General features: G+C 41.6%; 2 protein-coding genes across 2 annotated transcripts in view; one reads left to right on the top strand and one right to left on the bottom strand.

Moving 5' to 3' along the window:
• LOC134344350 (insulin-like growth factor-binding protein 4) overlaps positions 1–16248 on the top strand; it is a 125868-nt gene extending 109620 nt beyond the window's left edge. Inside the window, exon 4 of the mRNA XM_063043989.1 lies at positions 13738–16248. Within this exon, the coding sequence (XP_062900059.1) occupies positions 13738–13890 (153 nt within the window). The 3' untranslated portion in view covers positions 13891–16248. The remainder of the gene's footprint in view (positions 1–13737) is intronic.
• On the bottom strand, positions 16202–20624 carry igfbp3 (insulin-like growth factor binding protein 3). The gene is made up of 4 exons (XM_063043990.1): positions 20054–20624; positions 18836–19053; positions 18322–18441; positions 16202–16940 (listed from the first exon to the last, which is right to left on the bottom strand). The coding sequence occupies exons 1-4, from the start codon at positions 20397–20399 to the stop codon at positions 16821–16823; spliced, it is 804 nt and encodes a 267-aa protein (XP_062900060.1). The 5' UTR covers positions 20400–20624; the 3' UTR covers positions 16202–16820.
• Between the last annotated feature and the right edge of the window lie 387 nt (positions 20625–21011).

Below are 21011 nucleotides of genomic sequence, written 5' to 3'. Positions count from 1 at the left end.
AATGCTCATAGCCTTAGAGTAATATAATTGAAATTCTATGCAAAACAGTGCTGTTGAAAACCATGAAGATGCAAGAGAATGTAGATGCTGGAATCTGTAGAGGAAAGGAATTGTCAATGTTTCAAGCTGAAACCCTGCGTCAGGATTGAGGATGGAGTGGGGAGATGGCCAGGTTGGTGGAGAGGAGGAGTAGTGAGGATAGAGCCTGAGGTGTGAAATCCATGCTTCTCAGTGGAGGCATCCTCAATTGTTTTATCGGCAGCAGCAGGACTAGTGACAAATTTGCCGAAGAGCATTGCTGCTGCTAAGATTATTGCAGTTCAAAGAGTCTTTGCCTCCAGCTCTTTTCAGACAATCTGAGGATTAGTAATTATCACAGTCAGTTAAGTTACAAACAACCAATTCCCTGGAAGCCGCTAATGCACAGAGATCACACATGAACCTGTGGCTACCCATAAGGCTTAGGAGCAGAATTAGATGGTTCAACCCATCAAGTCTGCTCTCCATTCTATCATGGCTGATTTACTTTCCCTCTCAACATTCTCCTGCCTTCTACTCATAATCTTTGATACCATTTCTAATCAAAAACCTATCAATGTAAAAGTGGAAGGCCGACAAATCCAGGGCAAGCATTAAAAAGGGCTAAGAGAGTTGTAAAAGAGTGCCTGAAGGCTTTATGTGTCAATGCAAGGAGCATTCGTAATAAGGTGGATGAATTGAAAGTGCAGATTGTTATTAATGATTATGATATAGTTGGGATCACAGAGACATGGCTCCAGGGTGACCAGGGATGGGAGCTCAACGTTCAGGGATATTCAATATTCAGGAGGGATAGACACGAAGGAAGGGGAGGTGGGGTGGCGTTGCTGGTTAAAAAAGAGATTAACGCAATAGAAAGGAAGGACATAAGCCGGGAAGATGTGGAATCGATATGGGTAGAGCTGCGTAACACTAAGGGGCAGAAGACGCTGGTGGGAGTTGTGTACAGGCCACCTAACAGTAGTAGTGAGGTCGGAGATGGTATTAAACAGGAAATTTGAAATGTGTGCAATAAAGGAACAGCAGTTATAATGGGTGACTTCAATCTACATGTAGACTGGGTGAACCAAATTGGTAAAGGTGCTGAGGAAGAGGATTTCTTGGAATGTATGCGGGATGGTTTTTTGAACCAACATGTCGAGGAACCGACTAGAGAGCAGGCTATTCTGGACTGGGTTTTGAGCAATGAGGAAGGGTTAATTAGCGATCTTGTCGTGAGAGGCCCCTTGGGTAAGAGTGACCATAATATGGTGGAATTCTTCATTAACATGGAGAGTGACGTAGTTAATTCAGAAACAAAGGTTCTGAACTTAAAGAGGGGTAACTTTGAAGGTATGAGACATGAATTAGCTAAGATAGACTGGCAAATGACACTTCAAGGATTGACGGTGGATATGCAATGGCAGGCATTTAAAGGTTGCATGGATGAACTACAACAATTGTTCATCCCAGTTTGGCAAAAGAATAAATCAAGGAAGGTAGTGCACCCGTGGCTGACAAGAGAAATTAGGGATAGTATCAATTCCAAAGAAGTAGCATACAAATTAGCCAGAGAAAGTGGCTCACCTGAGGACTGGGAGAAATTCAGAGTTCAGCAGAGGAGGACAAAGGGCTTAATTAGGAAGGGGAAAAAAGATTATGAGAGAAAACTGGCAGAGAACATAAAAATGGACTGTAAAAGCTTTTATAGATATGTAAAAAGGAAAAGACTGATAAAGACAAATGTAGGTCCCCTGCAAACAGAAACAGGTGAATTGATTATGGGGAGCAAGGACATGGCAGACCAATTGAATAATTACTTTGGTTCTGTCTTCACTAAGGAGGACATAAATAATCTTCCAGAAATAGTAAGGGACAGAGGGTCCAGTGAGATGGAGGAACTGAGCGAAATACATGTTAGTAGGGAAGTGGTGTTAGGTAAATTGAAGGGATTGAAGGCAGATAAATCCCCAGGGCCAGATGGTCTGCATCCCAGAGTGCTTAAGGAAGTGGCCCAAGAAATAGTGGATGCATTAGTGATAATTTTTCAAAACTCGTTAGATTCTGGACTAGTTCCTGAGGATTGGAGGGTGGCTAATGTAACCCCACTTTTTAAAAAAGGAGGGAGAGAGAAACCGGGGAATTATAGGCCGGTTAGCCTAACGTCGGTGGTGGGGAAACTGCTGGAGTCAGTTATCAAGGATGTGATAACAGCACATTTGGAAAGCGGTGAAATGATCGGACAAAGTCAGCATGGATTTGTGAAAGGAAAATCATGTCTGACGAATCTCATAGAATTTTTTGAGGATGTAACTAGTAGAGTGGATAGGGGAGAACCAGTGGATGTGGTATATTTGGATTTTCAAAAGGCTTTTGACAAGGTCCCACATAGGAGATTAGTGTGCAAACTTAAAGCACACGGTATTGGGGGTAAGGTATTGGTGTGGGTGGAGAATTGGTTAGCAGACAGGAAGCAAAGAGTGGGAATAAACGGGACCTTTTCAGAATGGCAGGCGGTGACTAGTGGGGTACCGCAAGGCTCAGTGCTGGGACCCCAGTTGTTTACAATATATATTAATGACTTGGATGAGGGAATTAAATGCAGCATCTCCAAGTTTGCGGATGACACGAAGCTGGGTGGCAGTGTTAGCAGTGAGGAGGATGCTAAGAGGATGCAGGGTGACTTGGATAGGTTGGGTGAGTGGGCAAACTCATGGCAGATGCAATTTAATGCAAGTTATCCACTTTGGTGGCAAAAATAGGAAAACAGATTATTATCTGAATGGTGGCCGATTAGGAAAAGGGGAGGTGCAACGAGACCTGGGTGTCATTATACACCAGTCATTGAAAGTGGGCATGCAGGTACAGCAGGCGGTGAAAAAGGCGAACGGTATGCTGGCATTTATAGCGAGAGGATTCGAGTACAGGAGCAGGGAGGTACTACTGCAGTTGTACAAGGCCTTGGTGAGACCACACCTGGAGTATTGTGTGCAGTTTTGGTCCCCTAATCTGAGGAAAGACATCTTTGCCATAGAGGGAGTACAAAGAAGGTTCACCAGATTGATTCCTGGGATGGCAGGTCTTTCATATGAAGAAAGACTGGATGAACTGGGCTTGTACTCGTTGGAATTTAGAAGATTGAGGGGGGATCTGATTGAAACGTATAAGATCCTAAAGGGATTGGACAGGCTAGATGCAGGAAGATTGTTCCCGATGTTGGGGAGGTCTAGAACGAGGGGTCACAGTTTGAGGATAGAGGGGAAGCCTTTTAGGACCGAGGTTAGGAAAAACTTCTTCACACAGAGAGTGGTGAATCTGTGGAATTCTCTGCCACAGCAAACTGTTGAGGCCAGTTCATTAGCTATGTTTAAAAGGAAGTTAGATATGGCCCTTGTGGCTACAGGGGTCAGGGGGTATGGAGGGAAGGCTGGGTTCTGAGTTGGATGATCAGCCATGATCATAATAAATGGCGGTGCAGGCTCGAAGGGCCGAATGGCCTACTCCTGCACCTATTTTCTATGTTTCTATGTTTCTAATGTCTGCTTTAAATATACCCATTGACTTGGGTAAACTCCAGCAAATACAGGCGTTGTCATAAAACACTTCTCTTATTTTAAACCTTTCATTCCTAGGATCATTCTCATAAATCTCTGGACCCTCTACAATGGCAGCACATCCTTTATTAGATGTGGAGACCAAAACTGCTCACAATGCTCAAATGTAGTCTGAGCAATGCCTTACAGAGTTTATACATTGCAACCTTGCTTTTATATTCTAGTCTTCTTGAAATACAGGTGTCCCCCGCTTTCGAACATTCGCTTTATGAAACCTCACTGTTATGAAAGACCTACATTAGTACCTTCAGAAGGTGTTTTCACTGTTACGAAGAAAATCAGCGTGCGATAAAAGGCAGCACGCACCCCGAGTAGCCGCTCTCCCCCAGATTCTCACCGGCATTGCTTAAACACGTTGCATTGAGCAGCCATTAGCAAAATGAGTTCTAAGGTGTCGGAAAAGCCTGAAAGAACTCGTAAGGGTGTTACACTTAGCGTAAAACTAGACTTAATTAAGCATTTCGATCATGGTGAATGAAGCAAGGACAAAGTGAGTTTGGCTTGTGGAAGCTGACGAAGATGATGTTGAAGAGGTTTTGGCATCCCATGACCAAGAACTGATATATGAAGAGCTGATCCAATTGGAAGATGCAATTCGAGAATCGAAACCGAATGCAGGAGCGTAAGTGAAGTCGTCTAGCAAATGAACGTGAAGCAACTGCGTGAGATTTTCGCTGCAATGGTAAAGTACGACTTTAATTTTGAAAGGGTACGTAGGTTTAGGAGATATTTGCAGGATGGTTTGAGTCCTTACAAAGAACTGTGTGATAGAAAAATGCGCGAGGCTCAGCAGTCAAGCAAGCCTTCCACATCAGCCACAGCAGACGACGAACCTCGACCTTCGACATCGAGGCAGGTAGTCATAGGAGAAGATGAGCTGCCTGCCCTGATCGACGATGAATTGACACCCCCGTGTCCCACGACCCCAACCCCTGGGCCCTGGACAGATACTGTACCAATTCGCAGAGAATTCAGCAGGAGCCGGGAGGCACACATCACATCTTTAAGAAAAAAGCCGAAATAAACATGCTAATTAATTAGGTGCCGCCGACACGTAATTGTCGGCCCAGATCAGTGCCGGTGCAATCGGCAATTGCCTCTGATCTGTGCCGACATTTACGTGCTGGATAGCACCTAATTAATTAGCAAGTTTATTTCGGCTTTTTTCTTAAAGATGTGCTGTTTGCCTCCCGGCTACTGCTGCATGCTTCGCGGCAAAGTATCAGTCGGCGGCCTGGAGGGTGGGGGCCACTGCACCACCCCAACCTGCGACGACTCAGTCTAACACACCATCATCAGTGTGCTCGATGTCCTCCCAATTCCGGTAAGTGATACTACACTGTACATACATTATTTCTACTTTATATAGGCTGTGTATTTTTACATATTATTTGGTAGATTTGGCAGCTTCATAGTTTAAAGGTTACTGGAGAGCGCGTTTATGCCAACAGCGCTTGCGTGAGATTTTCTGCTGAGAGCACTTGCGTGAGATTTTCGCTATGGAGATCTGAGCAGGCAATTGTTGTAGAGAAGTATTTCTAATTTATATAGGCTGTGTATTTATCATATCATTCCTGCTTTTACTATATGTTACTGTTGTTTTAGGTTTTATGTGTTATTTGGCATGATTTGGTAGGTTATTTTTGGGTCTGCGAACGCTCACAAAATTTTCCCATATAATTAAATGGTAATTACTTCTTCGCTTTATGACATTTCGGTTTACGAACCGTTTCATAGGAATACTCTACCTTCGGATGGTGGGGGAAACCTGTAAATGCTAACATCGCTTTTGCCTTTCTTACTAATGACTCAATCTGCAAGTTAACCTTTAGGGAATCCTACACTAGGTCTCCTAAGTCCCTTTGCATCTCTTCATTCCTTCTACCAAAGTAGATGACCATACATTTTTGTACACTGTATTCCATTTGCCATATATATCCATTCTCCTAATAAGACCATAAGACCATATATAGGGATAGAAATAGGCCACTTGGCCCGTCGAGTCTGCTCTGCCATTTCATCATAACTGATCCAATTTTCCTCTCGGCACCAGTCTCCTGCCTTCTCCCCGTATCCCTTCATGCCCTGACCAGTTCAGAATCTAAGAACCTCTGCCTTAAATATACACAAAGACTTGGCCTCCACAGCTGCCTTTTGCAAAGAATTCCACAGATTCACCAGCTCCGTTCTAAAAGGATGCCACTCTATTCTGACGCTATGTCCTCCGATCTTAGACTCTCCCACCAAAAGAAACATCCTCTCCACATCCACTCAATCAAGGTCTTTCACAATTCGAAAAGTTTCAATGAGGTCATCCTTCATTCTTCTGAACTCTAGTGAATACAGGCCTTCAGATGCTCTTCATATGAAAAGTTGTTCAATCCTGGAATCATTTTCGTGGACCTCCTTATCATCTAAATATCACACTGGAGAAACAAGATAGTTTTAAAATCGCATTCCCCGGTATAATTGGATGTGTTCTTCAGTTGCAATTCACAGCTGAAGTTGTCAGTAGAAGGTGGGTGAGAGTTGGCAGCACCAAGAGATTTTTGTCCTGTACCACCGTTTCTTGTCATCAAACAAAAACAGCGCTAATCCTTGCCCCTGGAGTAAGTTCCTCCTCTATGCCTTGTATCTGACCCCATTCCCACTGCAACCCACAATCACCAGCTGCCTCCTTCCTCTACCAGGGACCTCCCTACATAATCCTCTGCTCTGTAGCAGCAGCCATGGGAAGCCATCCAAAGGGATGCCTGTCGATGGTTAATCCTGCCTAAGGGACAGGAAAATACAGAGAAGGTCATGGAAGAGTCTCAGGACTTGGTTGATCATTGTTTAAAATCAAGAAAGGTGACATATCAACAGAAAATGCTGGATATACCTAGCTGGTCAAGCAGCACCTCCAGGTAGAGAAATATCCAGGTCAATGATGGTCAAATCCAGAAAGGTGTTCAATTGGATAATATTAATGACAAACCTGACACTATTAATAAATTATTCTTAATCGTTTCTTTCAAAAAATATGTGTCAGTTGATGTGTATAAAATTATCTCAGGCGTTATTAGGAACGTTGGTAAATTTTGATTTTAAACCTAAACATTTTAAATTGTTTTAAAATCATCAAAATGTAAGATACTGTATGTGGTTGCTTTACCCAGTGACACCGGGGCACGGAAATTAATTGTCTGGGACTGGAAATAAATATAAACATAAATATTGGAACCTGGGGAGATTCTCTGCTTTTCACCACATGCTCTTTTTCCACCTGTATGCTGTCTTCAACTTTGTGAATTAAATTTAGTAAAGAAGGTAGCAATAGATATGTTACAGAAGGCAAACTGGGATACCCGGATACAACGATGTGCCAGTGAGGAAGGACCCCCTTTTCCTCGAGGAACAGGTACTCTGTCTGGCTGCAGATGAGTTGAGGATGACCCTGGCCAGGGTCAACCTGTATAAAGCTGTTGGGCCTGATGAAATACCTGGTTGGGTGCTGAGGAACTGTGCAGCCCAGTTAACAGAAGTTCTAACAGACACCTTCAACATCTCTCTGGAACAGTTTATTGTCCCTGCAGGCTTCAAGGTGGCCACTATCATCCTGGTGCTCAGGAGGGTGGCAGTAATCGGCCTCAACAACTACCATCCAGTGGCACTGACCTCAACAATAACAAAGTGCTTTGAGCAGTCGTGGACAACACTAATCCTCAGCTTCCTGCTACATTGGACCCTTTCCAGTTTGCTTCTCAGCCAAATTGGTACACTGATGATGCCATATCCTCTGTACTTCACTCTAGCCTGTCTCACCTGGAAAATGGTGCCTCATACACCAGGAGGCTGCTCATTAACTTCAGCTGAGCATTTCGCACAACCATCCTGCAGAAGCTGGTGGATAAAGTTTCCTCATTGGGTCTCAACACCTCTCCCTTAAACTGGATCTCAGACTTCTTAACAGAATGGTCACAGTCAGTTTGTGTTGGCAGAAACATCTCTAGCTGCTCCCCCAGGACTGTGAGCACGGCCCACTGCTGTTGATTGACTGCACTGCTAGATCCAGTTCAAACCACATCATCAGATTCACTCATGAACAACAGTGGATGCCCTCATCAGCAACGACGATGAGATGGCATACAGAGAGGAGGGAGAGCAGCTGGTAGAATGATGCAAGCACAACAACTTGAGTCTCTACGTGGACAAGACGACAGAGATGATTGTGGACTTTAGGAAGATGCAGACTGACCATTCCTCACTGCATATAATCGGCTTCTCCACAGACAGAGTTAGGAGCACCAAGTTTCTGGGAGTGTACACACCAGACAGTATCACCTGGTCCCTCAACATCACCCCTTTGGTCAAGGAAGCACAGCAGTGTCGCCACTTCCTGAGGAGATTGAGGCAAATGAGGCTCTCCCCCCCAACCAACCCCCCACCACCATTTCTAGCCAATTTTTACAGGAGCACCGTCGGGAATGGCCTGACCAACTGCAGCACTGACTGTTATTGGAATTGTAACCCATCTGGCCGATAGTCCCTACAAAGGATTCTGAGGGGCTGTCATCTGAGTTTCTCTTCTAGCGCTGCGTATGCAGGGCCCTCAGCATTGTCAGTGTACCCTCCCATTCGTCCAGTAATCTCTTTGACCCACCCCCAACCCCACCATCAGGCAGGAGGTAACATAGCACAAGAACTGTGAGGAGGGGAAATAGCATCTTGTCCCAGGCCGTAAGACCCAGATCTCAGCACATAAGAAGCACCAGTGGCATTATACTGTTTATTTTTTTGTGTCATAAATTTACCTTCTTATTTATTATTTTATTTATACTAATATTGTGTTTTGTATGTGAGTTTTATGTACTGTGGGTGCACCTTGGTCTGGAGAATGTCCTTTTGCTTTGGCGGTATACGTGTGTACGGCTGAATGACAATAAAGAGAACTTGATTCTGATCGTAACTTGATGGATTTGAGTTCTATCATTCACTCTGGAACCACTAGAAGTGAGTTGCCCTCTTTATAGATGTGGTTACAAGCATTCCTTTGCAGCAAAGTCATGCATACAATGAAGATGTTTTTGTACTTACAGAAATTATTCTACATTTTGTACAACACTGCATGTGAAGCAATGTTCTATAAAAACAAAAACACGGTATAATATGTGCTTAGAGATAGCTTCAAAATATTACAGTTTGCTCCCAAAATTTACCAAGTCACATTTTACTCTACAAGCGCTATTGAGATGGCACTGTAAAGCAATAAATTTGTAATTATCTTGGTACAGCACTTCCCTGAAAATCTCATCATTTGGAATCTGATAAATTGCTTTTCTTTCCGCCAGTAACTGTACACCTAAACAATTCTTGGAAAATGAATATGGTATAAATATGAAATATGCTGAGACAGTAAATAAATCCTTTGTCCATAGTAGCTGACATCAAATCCCTGAGTCAGAATCCCCAGCCAGCATAAAGTAACTCAAGGTTGCTATACTCCAGGGGTGGGACTTTCTTCATTGGGACTACCAATCTGCAGACTATGCACACACAGCTCTTGATCTCGCCTCCATAAATTTAAAGAATGCAAGTTCAGGTTTGTAGCCACATAATTTTTCATTACGCTTTTTCAGGTGGTGATGAGAATGGCATGGAAGCTTTAGCCCATTCATCAAGAGACTCATGAGCTCAGATGCAAATTCTGATTGTGCAAGCGTGCCAGATATTCATAGCTTCTATTCTCCTTGTTCTGAAGACTAAAGCACCACCTAGTGGAGGTTTCTGGGTGTAGCTAGTGAACTTTAAATACTACCACATAGAAGGAATCCAATCGTCCTGACGGCTGTGACCTGCCTTATGGTAGTACTATTGCCTCTGAATCAAAATATATTTGGGTTCAAGACCCACCATAGGAAGCTGATATAATTAATGCATCTCTTACCTGCATCTCCTCCATTTGCCGCGTGGCTGCTCTCACCCAGTTCCCCCACTGACTTAACAAAGATAGGGGTCCCCTCGCCTCACCTACCGACTTCAAGCCTTTGAATCCAAAATACCATTCTCCGCAACTTCTATCATCCCCAGTGGGATATCACCAATAGAGTCTTCTTCCCCTCCCTTCCCCCTCAGCTTTCCATAGGGATCACTCTCTTCTCTGTTCATCTCTCCCCACCGATCACCCTCCAGGCAACTCATTCCTGCAACTGCGGTAAATGTTACCTTTGTCTCTACGGCTCGTCCCTCATTGCAGTCCAGAGCCTCGGTCTTTCCCGTGAGGCAGAACTTCACTTGTGAATCCATTGGGGTTGCTTAGTGCATCCGATTCTCCCAGTGCGGCCTGGTCTAGATGTGACACAGATTGGGGTATCACTTTGTTGAGCACTTTCACTCTATCTGCTGTAACAATCAAGATCTCCTGGTGGCTGACATTACAATTCTACTTCCAATTTCCATACTGACATACAGTGCCTATAAAAAGTATTCAATCCCCTCTTGGAAATTTTCATGTTTTATTGTTTTACAACAGTGAATCACAATGGATTTAATTTGGCCTTTTTTGACACTGATCAACAGAAAAGTACTCTTTCATGTCAAAGTGAAAATAGACCTCTACAAAGTAATCTAAATTAATCACAAATATGAACACAAAATAATTGATTGCAGAAGTATTCAACCCCTTTAATATGACACACTAAATCATCACTGGTGCAGCAAATTAGTTTTAGAAATCTCATAATTAGTTAAATGGAGATCACCCAGTTCAGTCAAGGTGCTTCAATTAATTGTAATAAAAATACACTTGTATCTGGAAGGTCCAACTGCTGATGAGTGAGTATCCTGGCAGAAACATGAGAACAAAAGAACACTCCAATCAACTCCGCGAAAAGGTTAATGAAAAGTTTCCAAGTCACTGAATATCCCTTGGAGTAGAGTTAAGTCAATCATCGAGAAATGGAAAGATTATGGCACAGCTGTAAATCTGCCGTCCTCAAAAACTGTGTGACCATGCAAGAAGGAGACTAGTGAGGGAGGCCACCAGGAGACCTATGACAACTCTCTGGAGGAGTTCCAAGCTTCAGTGGCTGAGATGGGAGAGACTCTCCATACAGCAACTGTTGCCCAGGTGCTTCACCAGTCGCAGCCTTATGGGAGAGTGGCAAAGAGAGTCATTGTTGAGAAAAAACTCACATGAAATCTCAGCTAGAGTTTGCCAGAAGGCATGTGGGAGACTCTGAAGTCAACTGGAAGAAGGTTCTGTGGTCTGATGAAACCAAAATTGAGCTTTTTGGCCATCAAACGAAATGCTATATTTGGCGTGAACCAAGCACCACACAACATCAAAAACATATTATCCCTAACGTGAAGCATGGTGGTGGCTACATCGTGCCGTGGGGATGCTTCACTGCAGCAGGCCCTGGAAGGCATATAAGGGGGAGTGTAAAATGAATGCAGCGAAGTACAGGGAAATCCTGGAGGAAAACCTGATGCAGTCTGCGAAGAACTGTGACTTGGGAGAAGATTCGTTTTCGAGCAAGACAATGACCCCAAGCATAAAACCAACGCTACGCAAGAATGGCTCAAAAACAACAAAGTAATGTCCTGGAGTGGCCATGTCAGAGGTCAGACCTCAATCCAATTGAGAATTTGTGGCTGAACTTGAAAAGGCTGTTCTCTCACAATCCCCATATAATCTGACTGAGCTTGGGCAGTCATATAAAGAAGAATGGAGAAAAATTGCAGTGTCCAGATGTGCAAAGCTGATAGAGAATTACCCACACAGACTCAAGGCTGTAATTTCTGGCAAGGGTACACCTACAAAATACTGTCGAAGGGGGTGAATACTTATGCAATCAATTATTTTGTGTTTTACAGTTGTAATTGATTTACTTTGTTGAGATCTGATTTCCCTTTGAAATGGAAGTGTCTTTTTCTGTTGATTAGTGTCAAAAAAAAACAGATTAGATCCACTGTGATTCAATGTTGTAAAGCAATAAAACATGAAAACTTCCAAGGGGGTTAATACTTTTTATAGACAATATATTTGTCCATAGATTCCACTATTGCCAAGTTGAAAGTGAAGGCAGTTTGGAGAAGAAACACCTTATTTCCTTCTTGATGGTCTCCAACCTGACAGCATCAATAACGATTTCTCTAACTTCCCTCCTATCAGATTCCACCTTCATCAGCCCTTTGCCTCTGCCTCCTATCACCTCTAAGCTTCTCAAATCACTTACACTCTCCCACTCCCCCACTCATTTCCCTTCCCCCTCTCACCTGTGTTCACCTATCACCCACTAGCTCAAGCTCCTCCACTTCCACCACTCTTTTATAGTGGCTTCCTCTCTCATTGTTTCCAGGCCTGATACGGGGTCTCAGCCCCAAACAACAGCTATTCATTTGCTCCACAAATGCTGCTCAAATCTGCCAAGGACGTCCAGTGCTTTGTGTATGTTGCTCCTCATCATTTATTTTGCTTTTAATATCAGAGAAACATTACTCCATCAGAGTGCTAGCTTTTTGGATGAGATTGGAGTCAAAATACCATTTCTTCAGATTAATATCTAAAATGATAGGTAATATTCTCAAAGTCCACAGTTCATCAATGTGTCATCCTGAACAGGGCTTGAAAAGATCCTTTCAAAAGATCATTTATTCTTTATTTCTAATTTTGCTCGATCACTGTTAAGGGTCATTTCTGTTATCTTTTCACTGCACTGTGCTCCAACATCTGTACCTACTACTGAACATTATATATATATATATATATATATATATATATGTGTGTGTTCTTACTCACAGTTGGCAAACTATTAACTCAGTACTGAAGTGGGCAGCATTGCATTATAGAATATTTTCTGTTTATGAGTGGACACCTATAACAAGGTAGAAGCCTATGGATCAATATATAAAAGGATTGGCGAGACCCAACGCAGACTGGGAGACCGCTTTGCTGAACACCTACGCTCTGTCCGCCAGAGAAAGCAGGATCTCCCAGTGGCCACACATTTTAATTCCACATCCCGTTCCCATTCTGACATGTCTATCCATGGCCTCCTCTACTGTAAAGATGAAGCCACACTCAGGTTGGAGGAACAACACGTTATATTCCGTCTGGGTAGCCTCCAACCTGATAGCATGAACATCGACTTCTCTAACTTCCGCTAGTGCCCCACCTCCCCCTCATACCCCATCTGTTACTTATTTTTATACACACATTCTTTCTCTCACTCTCCTTTTTCTCCCTCTGTCCCTCTGAATATACCCGCTGCCCATCCTCTGGGTTCCTCCCCCCCCACTTGTCTTTCTTCCCGGACCTCCTGTCCCATGATCCTCTCATATCTCCTTTTGCCTATCACCTGTCCAGCTCTTGGCTCCATCCCTCCCCCTCCTGTCTTCTCCTATCATTTTGGATCTCCCCCTCTCCTTCCAACTTCCAAATCTCTTACTCACTCTTCCTTCAGTTAGTCCTGACGAAGGGCCTCGGCCTGAAACGTCGACTACACCTCTTCCTAGAGATGCTGCCTGGCCTGCTGCATTCACCAGCAACTTTGATGTGTGTTGCTTGAATTTCCAGTATCTGCAGAATTCCTGTTAGAAGCCTATGGATAGCTATTCAATAGATAAGTTCATGAAAAGGGCAGCATCATTCTGTTTGGAAACCAGACAAGGTGGGGAAATTATTGCTTTGATTTATCAGGAATACTCTTGTCTAAAAATAAACTGGATAAGCAATTGTTTGACCTTCTCTCACTCTCGCTCAAAACTGAACCAAAAGCCACTATTGGTCTGATTAGTGTCATATTGCCAGCTCGATATTGGTTCCTGTCCTGGTTCACACAAAGTCTGTATTTTATCTGACTGTGCAGATCAGATTTCAGGACCAGTCCATTCCATCCTAGTTATTGTGGGCAGAAAACAGAAGGGTCTTGAATCATGTGCTAAAACTGAATATATTATTGTCGAGTCAGCCTGCCCTTTGATACATAAAATACTGTTATCTTGTACTACTATTTTGGGAAGTTACATTGCTATTTATATTTGAGAATGGAATTTTTTAATGAACATTTTATCTACCTCCCACAAAGAGGACAATAAATATTGTGTATTAATGTTTTAAAAGTGTGAGTCGTCATTGGATGGGGAACGTGGAAGATGTTGGTGTGTTCACCGCTGGAATGGAAAGAGGATCCCAGGGTCTCCAGAAGTGAGAGGTGATCCCCAGTGTCACAGGCACGACGTACATGTTCCGGCTTCGACAGAACCAAATAATTGAAGTATTTTAAGAAACTTATGAGATGTTAACATCTTTGCTTTTTTCTCCCCCCACACATTACCCCACAGCATTTGAAGATGATATCTGGAAGGTTACAGTTATCTTTCATAAATATAAGCTATTTATTTCCTGCTTTTTTTTAGTTTTGAGATTGCATTTTAAGGAAATCAAACAATTAAGATGACATGTATGTGAATTGCCAAGTGAAATTATCTACTGTTGCTAGTTGCATATGTAGTTCACTAAGTAGCATGTATGAAGATTTTCCTGTGAATAATGCCTGACTAAATTTCTGTCAGAAAAGCAATATTCAGCAGTCACTGCAAGTCAGTAGGTATGAATATATAACACTTAGTTATTGTGATAATGAAAGGAAAATAAGAATGTTTGAGACCGATGTCGCAAATGCAATTGCAGTCATTATTAGCTAGCCATTGACTCCTCTTCACACTTCCAGTTGTCACTTCAGATGTTAATATTATAATTAAACAAAAACATGAAAGTGTCCGTATTTTCAAATGCAATTGAACAAAGAACAATACAGCCTAGGAACAAACCCTACAGATGACCGTGTCACGCTGAATTAATTACTCTAATGATACCTGATTTAATTAATCCATTTTGCCTGCCCTTGGTCCACACGTCTCCATTCTTTGCACATTCCTGTGCCTATTGAACAGACTCTTAAGTCTCTATTGATTCAGCCACCACCTCCAGCCCTGGCAGGTATCCACCACTCTGTGTAAAAAAAAAGCGCTTGACTCGCACATCTTTGAACTTTCCCTTTCTCACCCTAATTACATGCTTCTAGTATTAGATATTTCAACCCTGGGATGAAGCTACCAGCTATCTCTTCTACCTCTCATAATCTTCTTTCAGGTTGTCCTGCAGCTCCAAATGAAATATATCCTCTACTTCCATTAGCATCCTGGTAAACCTCTTCTGCACCCTTTCCTAAGCCTATAATGGAGTGACAGAATTTAATGCAATACTCCAGATGCACCCTAACCGTAACACCACCTAACCATGTGTCAACTGCAAACTTACCAACCCACCCCTCCACATTTTCATCCAAGTGATTTATGTATATATCACAGATAGCAGAGGTCCCCTTTTGGATCCCTGTGGAAGACTGGTCATGGACCTCCAGACAGAAAATCTTGTTGAGTCTTTATATCTTCTATGGACAAGCCAATTCTGAATCCAAACAGCCATGCATAATGTTCTGGATGAACCTACAATGAGGCACCTTGTTGAATACCTCATTAAAGTCCACATTGACAACATTTACTGCTTTAGCTAAGGTATTTTTTTGTTAAAGGTTCAGATTTCATTTATTATGACATCTGTACTCTTCCTTTTGCATAATCCTCCACACACAATACATGGGATATGTAGTACTAAGTGAGAAAAATGAATTCATTTGGTGCTGAAAAGTGTTTAAAATTTAACATTGACAAATGCATTTAAAGTCAATTGTGAAAGAAGTTCATCCTTGGTACACAATTATACTTGTATCTCAAATTTTGAATAGTGTTAACTCTTTGCACTTAGTGCCCTAAACAAGAAGCAAAGCCTTAAGCTTACTTCTAATGAGGTATGAAAGTACAGCATTTATTTTTGTAATGATCACTATTGATTGTAAAACATTTTACTTCAATACTCAGACACATATTTACTGATTCAAGTCTGTTCAAGAAATTCTTTTTGCCACTGCAGTATGAATGAAATAAAAATTCTGAATTCTGTAACCTTTAGCATAAACATCTGGTTATAACTTGGAAGTTATAAATGAAACATAATCTTCTACTTTGCTTTCTTTATTGCAGTGTTAACGTAACAAAATTTGTGAATTAAAATCAGAAACAAAAATTTCAAGATTTCATAAATAATGCTGCCAATTTATTTGCTCAAAATACATAATGCCCATCTGGTGAAATACCAGTGTATATTTTACAGATAGGTACTTTCATGACAGTTATGTCAGATGTACTGACCTATAAAGACTGCAGAATGTAATGGAGAAAATTTGAGTTCTTGCACCTGCTGGATTTCCTGGTGATGGTGTATGCTCTGTAACCACTAGATGGCACTCGCACCTTTGTTCACATTTTCTCATATACTAATGATAGAATTGTTCTCTAAACATTATGATGTCTTTTTAATGCATCTCAGTTTTATTTTAGAAAATCATAAGCTAATTACAGTGCACAATTAATGAATGGATCAGTGAATTTATGATTTTTGTAATATTGTGATGCAAGTTAATCTATTGGCTTGTTGCTGTAGAAAATACAATGCTTCATATTCATTCAGTTTAAATAATGTTTATTAAAAAACATAATTATATTAAATACAGACCATATTCTAACAGAATATTCATTTCATTTAAGGAAAGATCATATGACTTTAGTAACATGAAAGCTTTTTTTAAAAAAAGAACAAAAGCCCTTTTAAAATTTTTTATAGAAAGTTTTACCCGTGAAGGCTAGGTTCCTGTTTCAGACCTGCAGAACAAGACATCTCAAATTATGTAGTAGCATACACTATTATTCTTACATAAGAGCACAAAGTCTGTCAGGATCAAATTGGTCACAGGCTGTTCTTAAATAGTCAAGTGGAGATTCCCTGATTCCTTTCCGAAGTGCCTTTTCCTTGGGAACTATAGTGCAGATTTCTTGGGAATTAGAAAACTCCCACTCTTTCAGGGAGCTGGAAGAATATGTGGCAGGATTGAGCTGTATCATCTGGGCTGAAGAAAGCCTCCTCTCCCAACCAAAGTTGGCAGCAGATCTCACAACTCTGGAACACAGGCTGTCCATGCCTACTGCCAGTTGCTCTGAGGTCTCTGTTTGATCAATGTCTGTCATTCGCTCTCTCTTTCTCTCTCTCACACACACATGCAGAGTCCACAGGAGCTGCAGGCTTCTTCACTTACTTTCAAAGCTGTAACAGCGCAATTCCCCATTCCTGTCATAGCTGGGCAGCTGAGTGCCATATTTATCCACACACCAGCAGAAACCTCTTCTCCTACCTTTAGAGGATCGGCACTGTGTTGAGAGAAAAAGTAAAGGTCAAAGATAGGACAGACTATAAAGTTATTTTCCCTTTAAGAATAAAAATATAACCAACATACGACATTCTCAAAAGACACAAAAAGCAAATCCGAATATTGACCCCCTCCGAAGTGTAAATCCTAAGCAGCTTTTAACAATCTGAGAGGTCAACTGATACAGAACCAGTACTTCATGGAGTTGATGATACACAGATTACTACCTCTTAAATTCACTTTCTAACTTAGTACAGGACACTGTAGTGGATTGCATCTAAAGTTTCTGAAGCATTGTTCTAGTTGAAGCAACAATTTAAACAATCAATAATATTAACAGATGTCAGCTACACTGAAAGATACAGATTTTTAAATAGTTTTGTTGAAATATCAAAACGTAGCCTAGTCTAGATGAAAATTCAGCTCCAAGTTATGTTGTTCAAATACTATAATTCACTGTCCCAATGGGGCAATTCAGTATGTGCAGTCTCAAAAGTAATCAATCTAAATTTGAAGCAGCAAAGACTGAAAACAAACTCTATTCGATCAAATAAGCTGCTCAATCGAAAACTTCAACTTCAGATTGATAAACTTCTGACAAGTAAAGATATTAAGGTTCATGGAACCAAAGCAAATAAATGGATTGAGGTGCACTTCAGACAAGGAGTGGCTGAAAGGTGGAAGAGACCCAAGAAGATTAATGCTGTACTCCGGTTGCTAATTCATTTGGAACAAAAACATTGCAGTTCCATTCAGAAATGCCCGCATAGGTTTTGTACATTTTCAAATAAAAAAATGTTTGTGCTCAACAGCATGTCAGCAACTGAAATGTTAGACCGTGTTCACACATTTACGATCACATTACTTACAAGTGAAAAAAAATTCTGCAACATTCAGAGCTAAAGTGTCTTTAATTCTTGCCCTCTCACCAGCTATATCACAAAATGTTACAAATATGGGAGAGCTGAAATAACTCTAATAGAATTACAGGGCACTCATGACCCCACACAAAATAAGTTCACATAATATTCGGGATACACTTGGGCATTGTTTTTGCAAAATTCTCCAAAACTTTTTTTTGTTTGTGTACGTGTTTGAAACATGCCCAAAATAAGTCTAATGTGAAATCTATCAACTGCTTTCAGAGATAAGCAAGAGGAATAGATTGCATTGATGCAGTACATAAATTCCCACTAGCTTCTGAATGTGGGTCAGTACATTATCTGCCTTGTAATCAATGTATTTTATTTGGCAATGGTAAAACAATGTGATTCCTTTGCTGTGTGCCAACAGGTAGATCTTACATAAAATTAGCAAAGTACATTTATTAAATGGAAAAATACACAGTGCCCACAAGCACTGGTGAGGCAAAATCTACAAACCTGTTTTTTCTTGTAGAAACCTTTCTTGTCACAATTTGGAATGTACACACCTCTAGGGCTCAGTATGGATACAGCTTTCAGATTATTTAGGATATCTTCCATTTCTCTCCGACAAGGACCCTGATTAAAAAAAATACAGGCAGAACACTCATGATTTTTTGTTACTCACAGACAAATTAAAATCACTCAATCTTAATTACATAAATCTAAAACTTGACCTTTATAGACCAAAACTGACTATTGAATGCTGGATGCACTGGAATAGCCCCTTTTATTTAATATTACAAATGATTTTGTTGATTTTGCTATGAAATTGTGAGCGTAGGTGGAAAAATATTACTTTTAAATCAGAACTGATGAAGTGAAACTCTTTAGCATATTTTAGGTCACTACAGAGAGCTGATGAAGTCAGCACAGGTGCAACATTTAAATTGAAATTAGAGGAAACTTTCAAGTTGAATTGGGGATTCAGATCCTTCAAAGTACACAGTAATTTAAGAGAAGGCTCACTCACATATTCGGTGTCGTGCTTTATTTCTGAAGAAAAGTTGGTAGTTTCAGTGTTCTCTGCCTCATTGTTAATTTTGTACAGCTGGGATTTTCTAGAGGCTTCCTTCCTCAGCAGCTTCCTGTGAGGCTGAGTTTTACTCTCTTGCATTCGGTGTGTGTTAGGACTCCACTCATTCCCGGAGTTACTGGCATTCCTTTCTTCCTCAGAACGGTTAACATTTCCTGCATTTAAAAATAGGAGGCACGTTAACAAAGTTTGGTGCAAAAGTCCTACTACAGAAAAAGAATCTCGTTTACAGCTTAAAATGCATGCTAAGAGAGGGGTGGAAGCAGAAAAAAAAATATACGAAAGTATTGTTTCATCGTTGTACTTTAATTGCTCCCAGACTGTTTTAAGAGGATCACGGCTTGGCAGCAAACGCGGCAATACCTTTTTTCACCAGCTGGTGGAAAACTAACGTCGTTATATACGCTCACATTAAATGTGTTAGCAATGTTACCAGTGGCACTGTATTATGCCCTTGTGAGAACTAGAGACTGTAGTTATTCTCATCTTAATCTTTTCTAGCAGTACCCAGCCCTGTTTTTTTTTAAATTAATCGCATACTGTTGTATTATCAGTTATGACCAAACTTTATTGGATGCAGGACGAATTTTATCTATAGTATGAACGTGGAGACGTCGTTCCACGTGTATACCCATCTTAGAACAACCCATTTACTTTAAAACTTACATTGAAATACACCTAAGATGAAAGCGGTCACTGTATCACGTATCTGCTCCCATTATTAAAGTAAAAACAATGAAATATTCAATGTAAAATTTAAGTTTAGAAATATATATCAACCAACACAATCGTCTCTATTCTCTCCCCAGTGAAAAGGCCAAGAGACACTGTTTTATTTAAAAGAGGCAATGTAGCCGTTTCTTCCAAACCCAACAGTGAAGCTACTGTTTAAACATAGCCCGCGGGTCAGCAACCCCTTCCTAGTACATAGGAGCAGACTGCAACCATCCAGACAAAACAGTCATGCAATCGATGGATCGCCAGTTCAATACATTTTTTGCCATAATAAAATAACTTGAACAGAGATGAATATTGTATTCATGATTACTGTCTACACCTTTCACTTCAGCAAGCATCAAAAGCAACAGCAAAGTTGCAAGAGAATGCAATTAACTAAAGTAAACGAGTAAACTGTAAAAGTGCATAATGTTGTACCTGCAACGTTCTGGAAGATACGAGCTCTAGCTGTCTCGTTGGTGCAGAGTCCTCTGCCCTCCAACAGCGACTGCAACGGTTTACTCTCGTCTGCCCGCGGCAGACAGGTGAGGCCCGAGGCGCAGCGCTCGGTGTAGACGCCGCATTGCTGCCCCTGGCGGAGGGCGCAGGTCGTGCAGCAGCCGCAGCCGGGCTCCCTCACCGGCTCGCAGTCGCTTTGCACCAGCGGCTTGCACTGCGACAGCGCCCGGCTGTCGCACGGCTCGCAGCGGACCACAGGTCCCAGTGAGGTCGCCAGCTTCACGCTGGCCGCGGCCACGGCCAGCACACACAGTGCGTACACCATGGTTATTCCTATCACAGGCAGCGGTGGCCGGGAGCCGGACACTTTGCAAAGAGCTCCTCACACACAAAAATAAAAAAAAACAAAAAAGGGGACGAAAAGAAAAAATAAGTTTACTGCTCCGCTGAATTCAAACCGAACTTGTAGGAAAGTTGCCTTTTTATTTTACTTTTCTTTTAAAAAAAACCCTTATCCCTTCGCACTTTCTTCGACTCCGAGAAACCAAGAGCGAATGCAGGTTCCCTTATATCAGAAACGGCGAGATCCCGCCCCCGGAATATGAATAGTTCACTCGCCTCCCATTGGATTTACGCCGTTAGTTATTTGCTAATACAGGTTTAGGGGCGGGGCAGTTGCTTGCCCCTCGCACTCCTTCCTTCTCTGCTTGTCTCGCTCCAAAAGTCGCCCAAATCATTGCCACCCGGGAACACGGATAACTAGTGCCAGCGCTTCAGAACACCCTGGACAGTTTACAATGCCATAGTACTTTTGCTTCGATCTCCGAAATCTCGACAGTCTGCAACACAATTAAAGCACATTTTAAAACAAAGAGAATGCGTGCATCTAATTGTACAACGCAATCGCAATACTGACCTGTGGAACAGAGGAGATTAA

The sequence above is a fragment of the Mobula hypostoma genome, chromosome 3 (genome assembly GCF_963921235.1).
Source record: "Mobula hypostoma chromosome 3, sMobHyp1.1, whole genome shotgun sequence".
Taxonomy (NCBI): domain Eukaryota; kingdom Metazoa; phylum Chordata; class Chondrichthyes; order Myliobatiformes; family Myliobatidae; genus Mobula; species Mobula hypostoma.
Note: the sequence above shows the minus strand (reverse complement) of the source record. Positions and strands in the feature narration are given on the sequence as shown.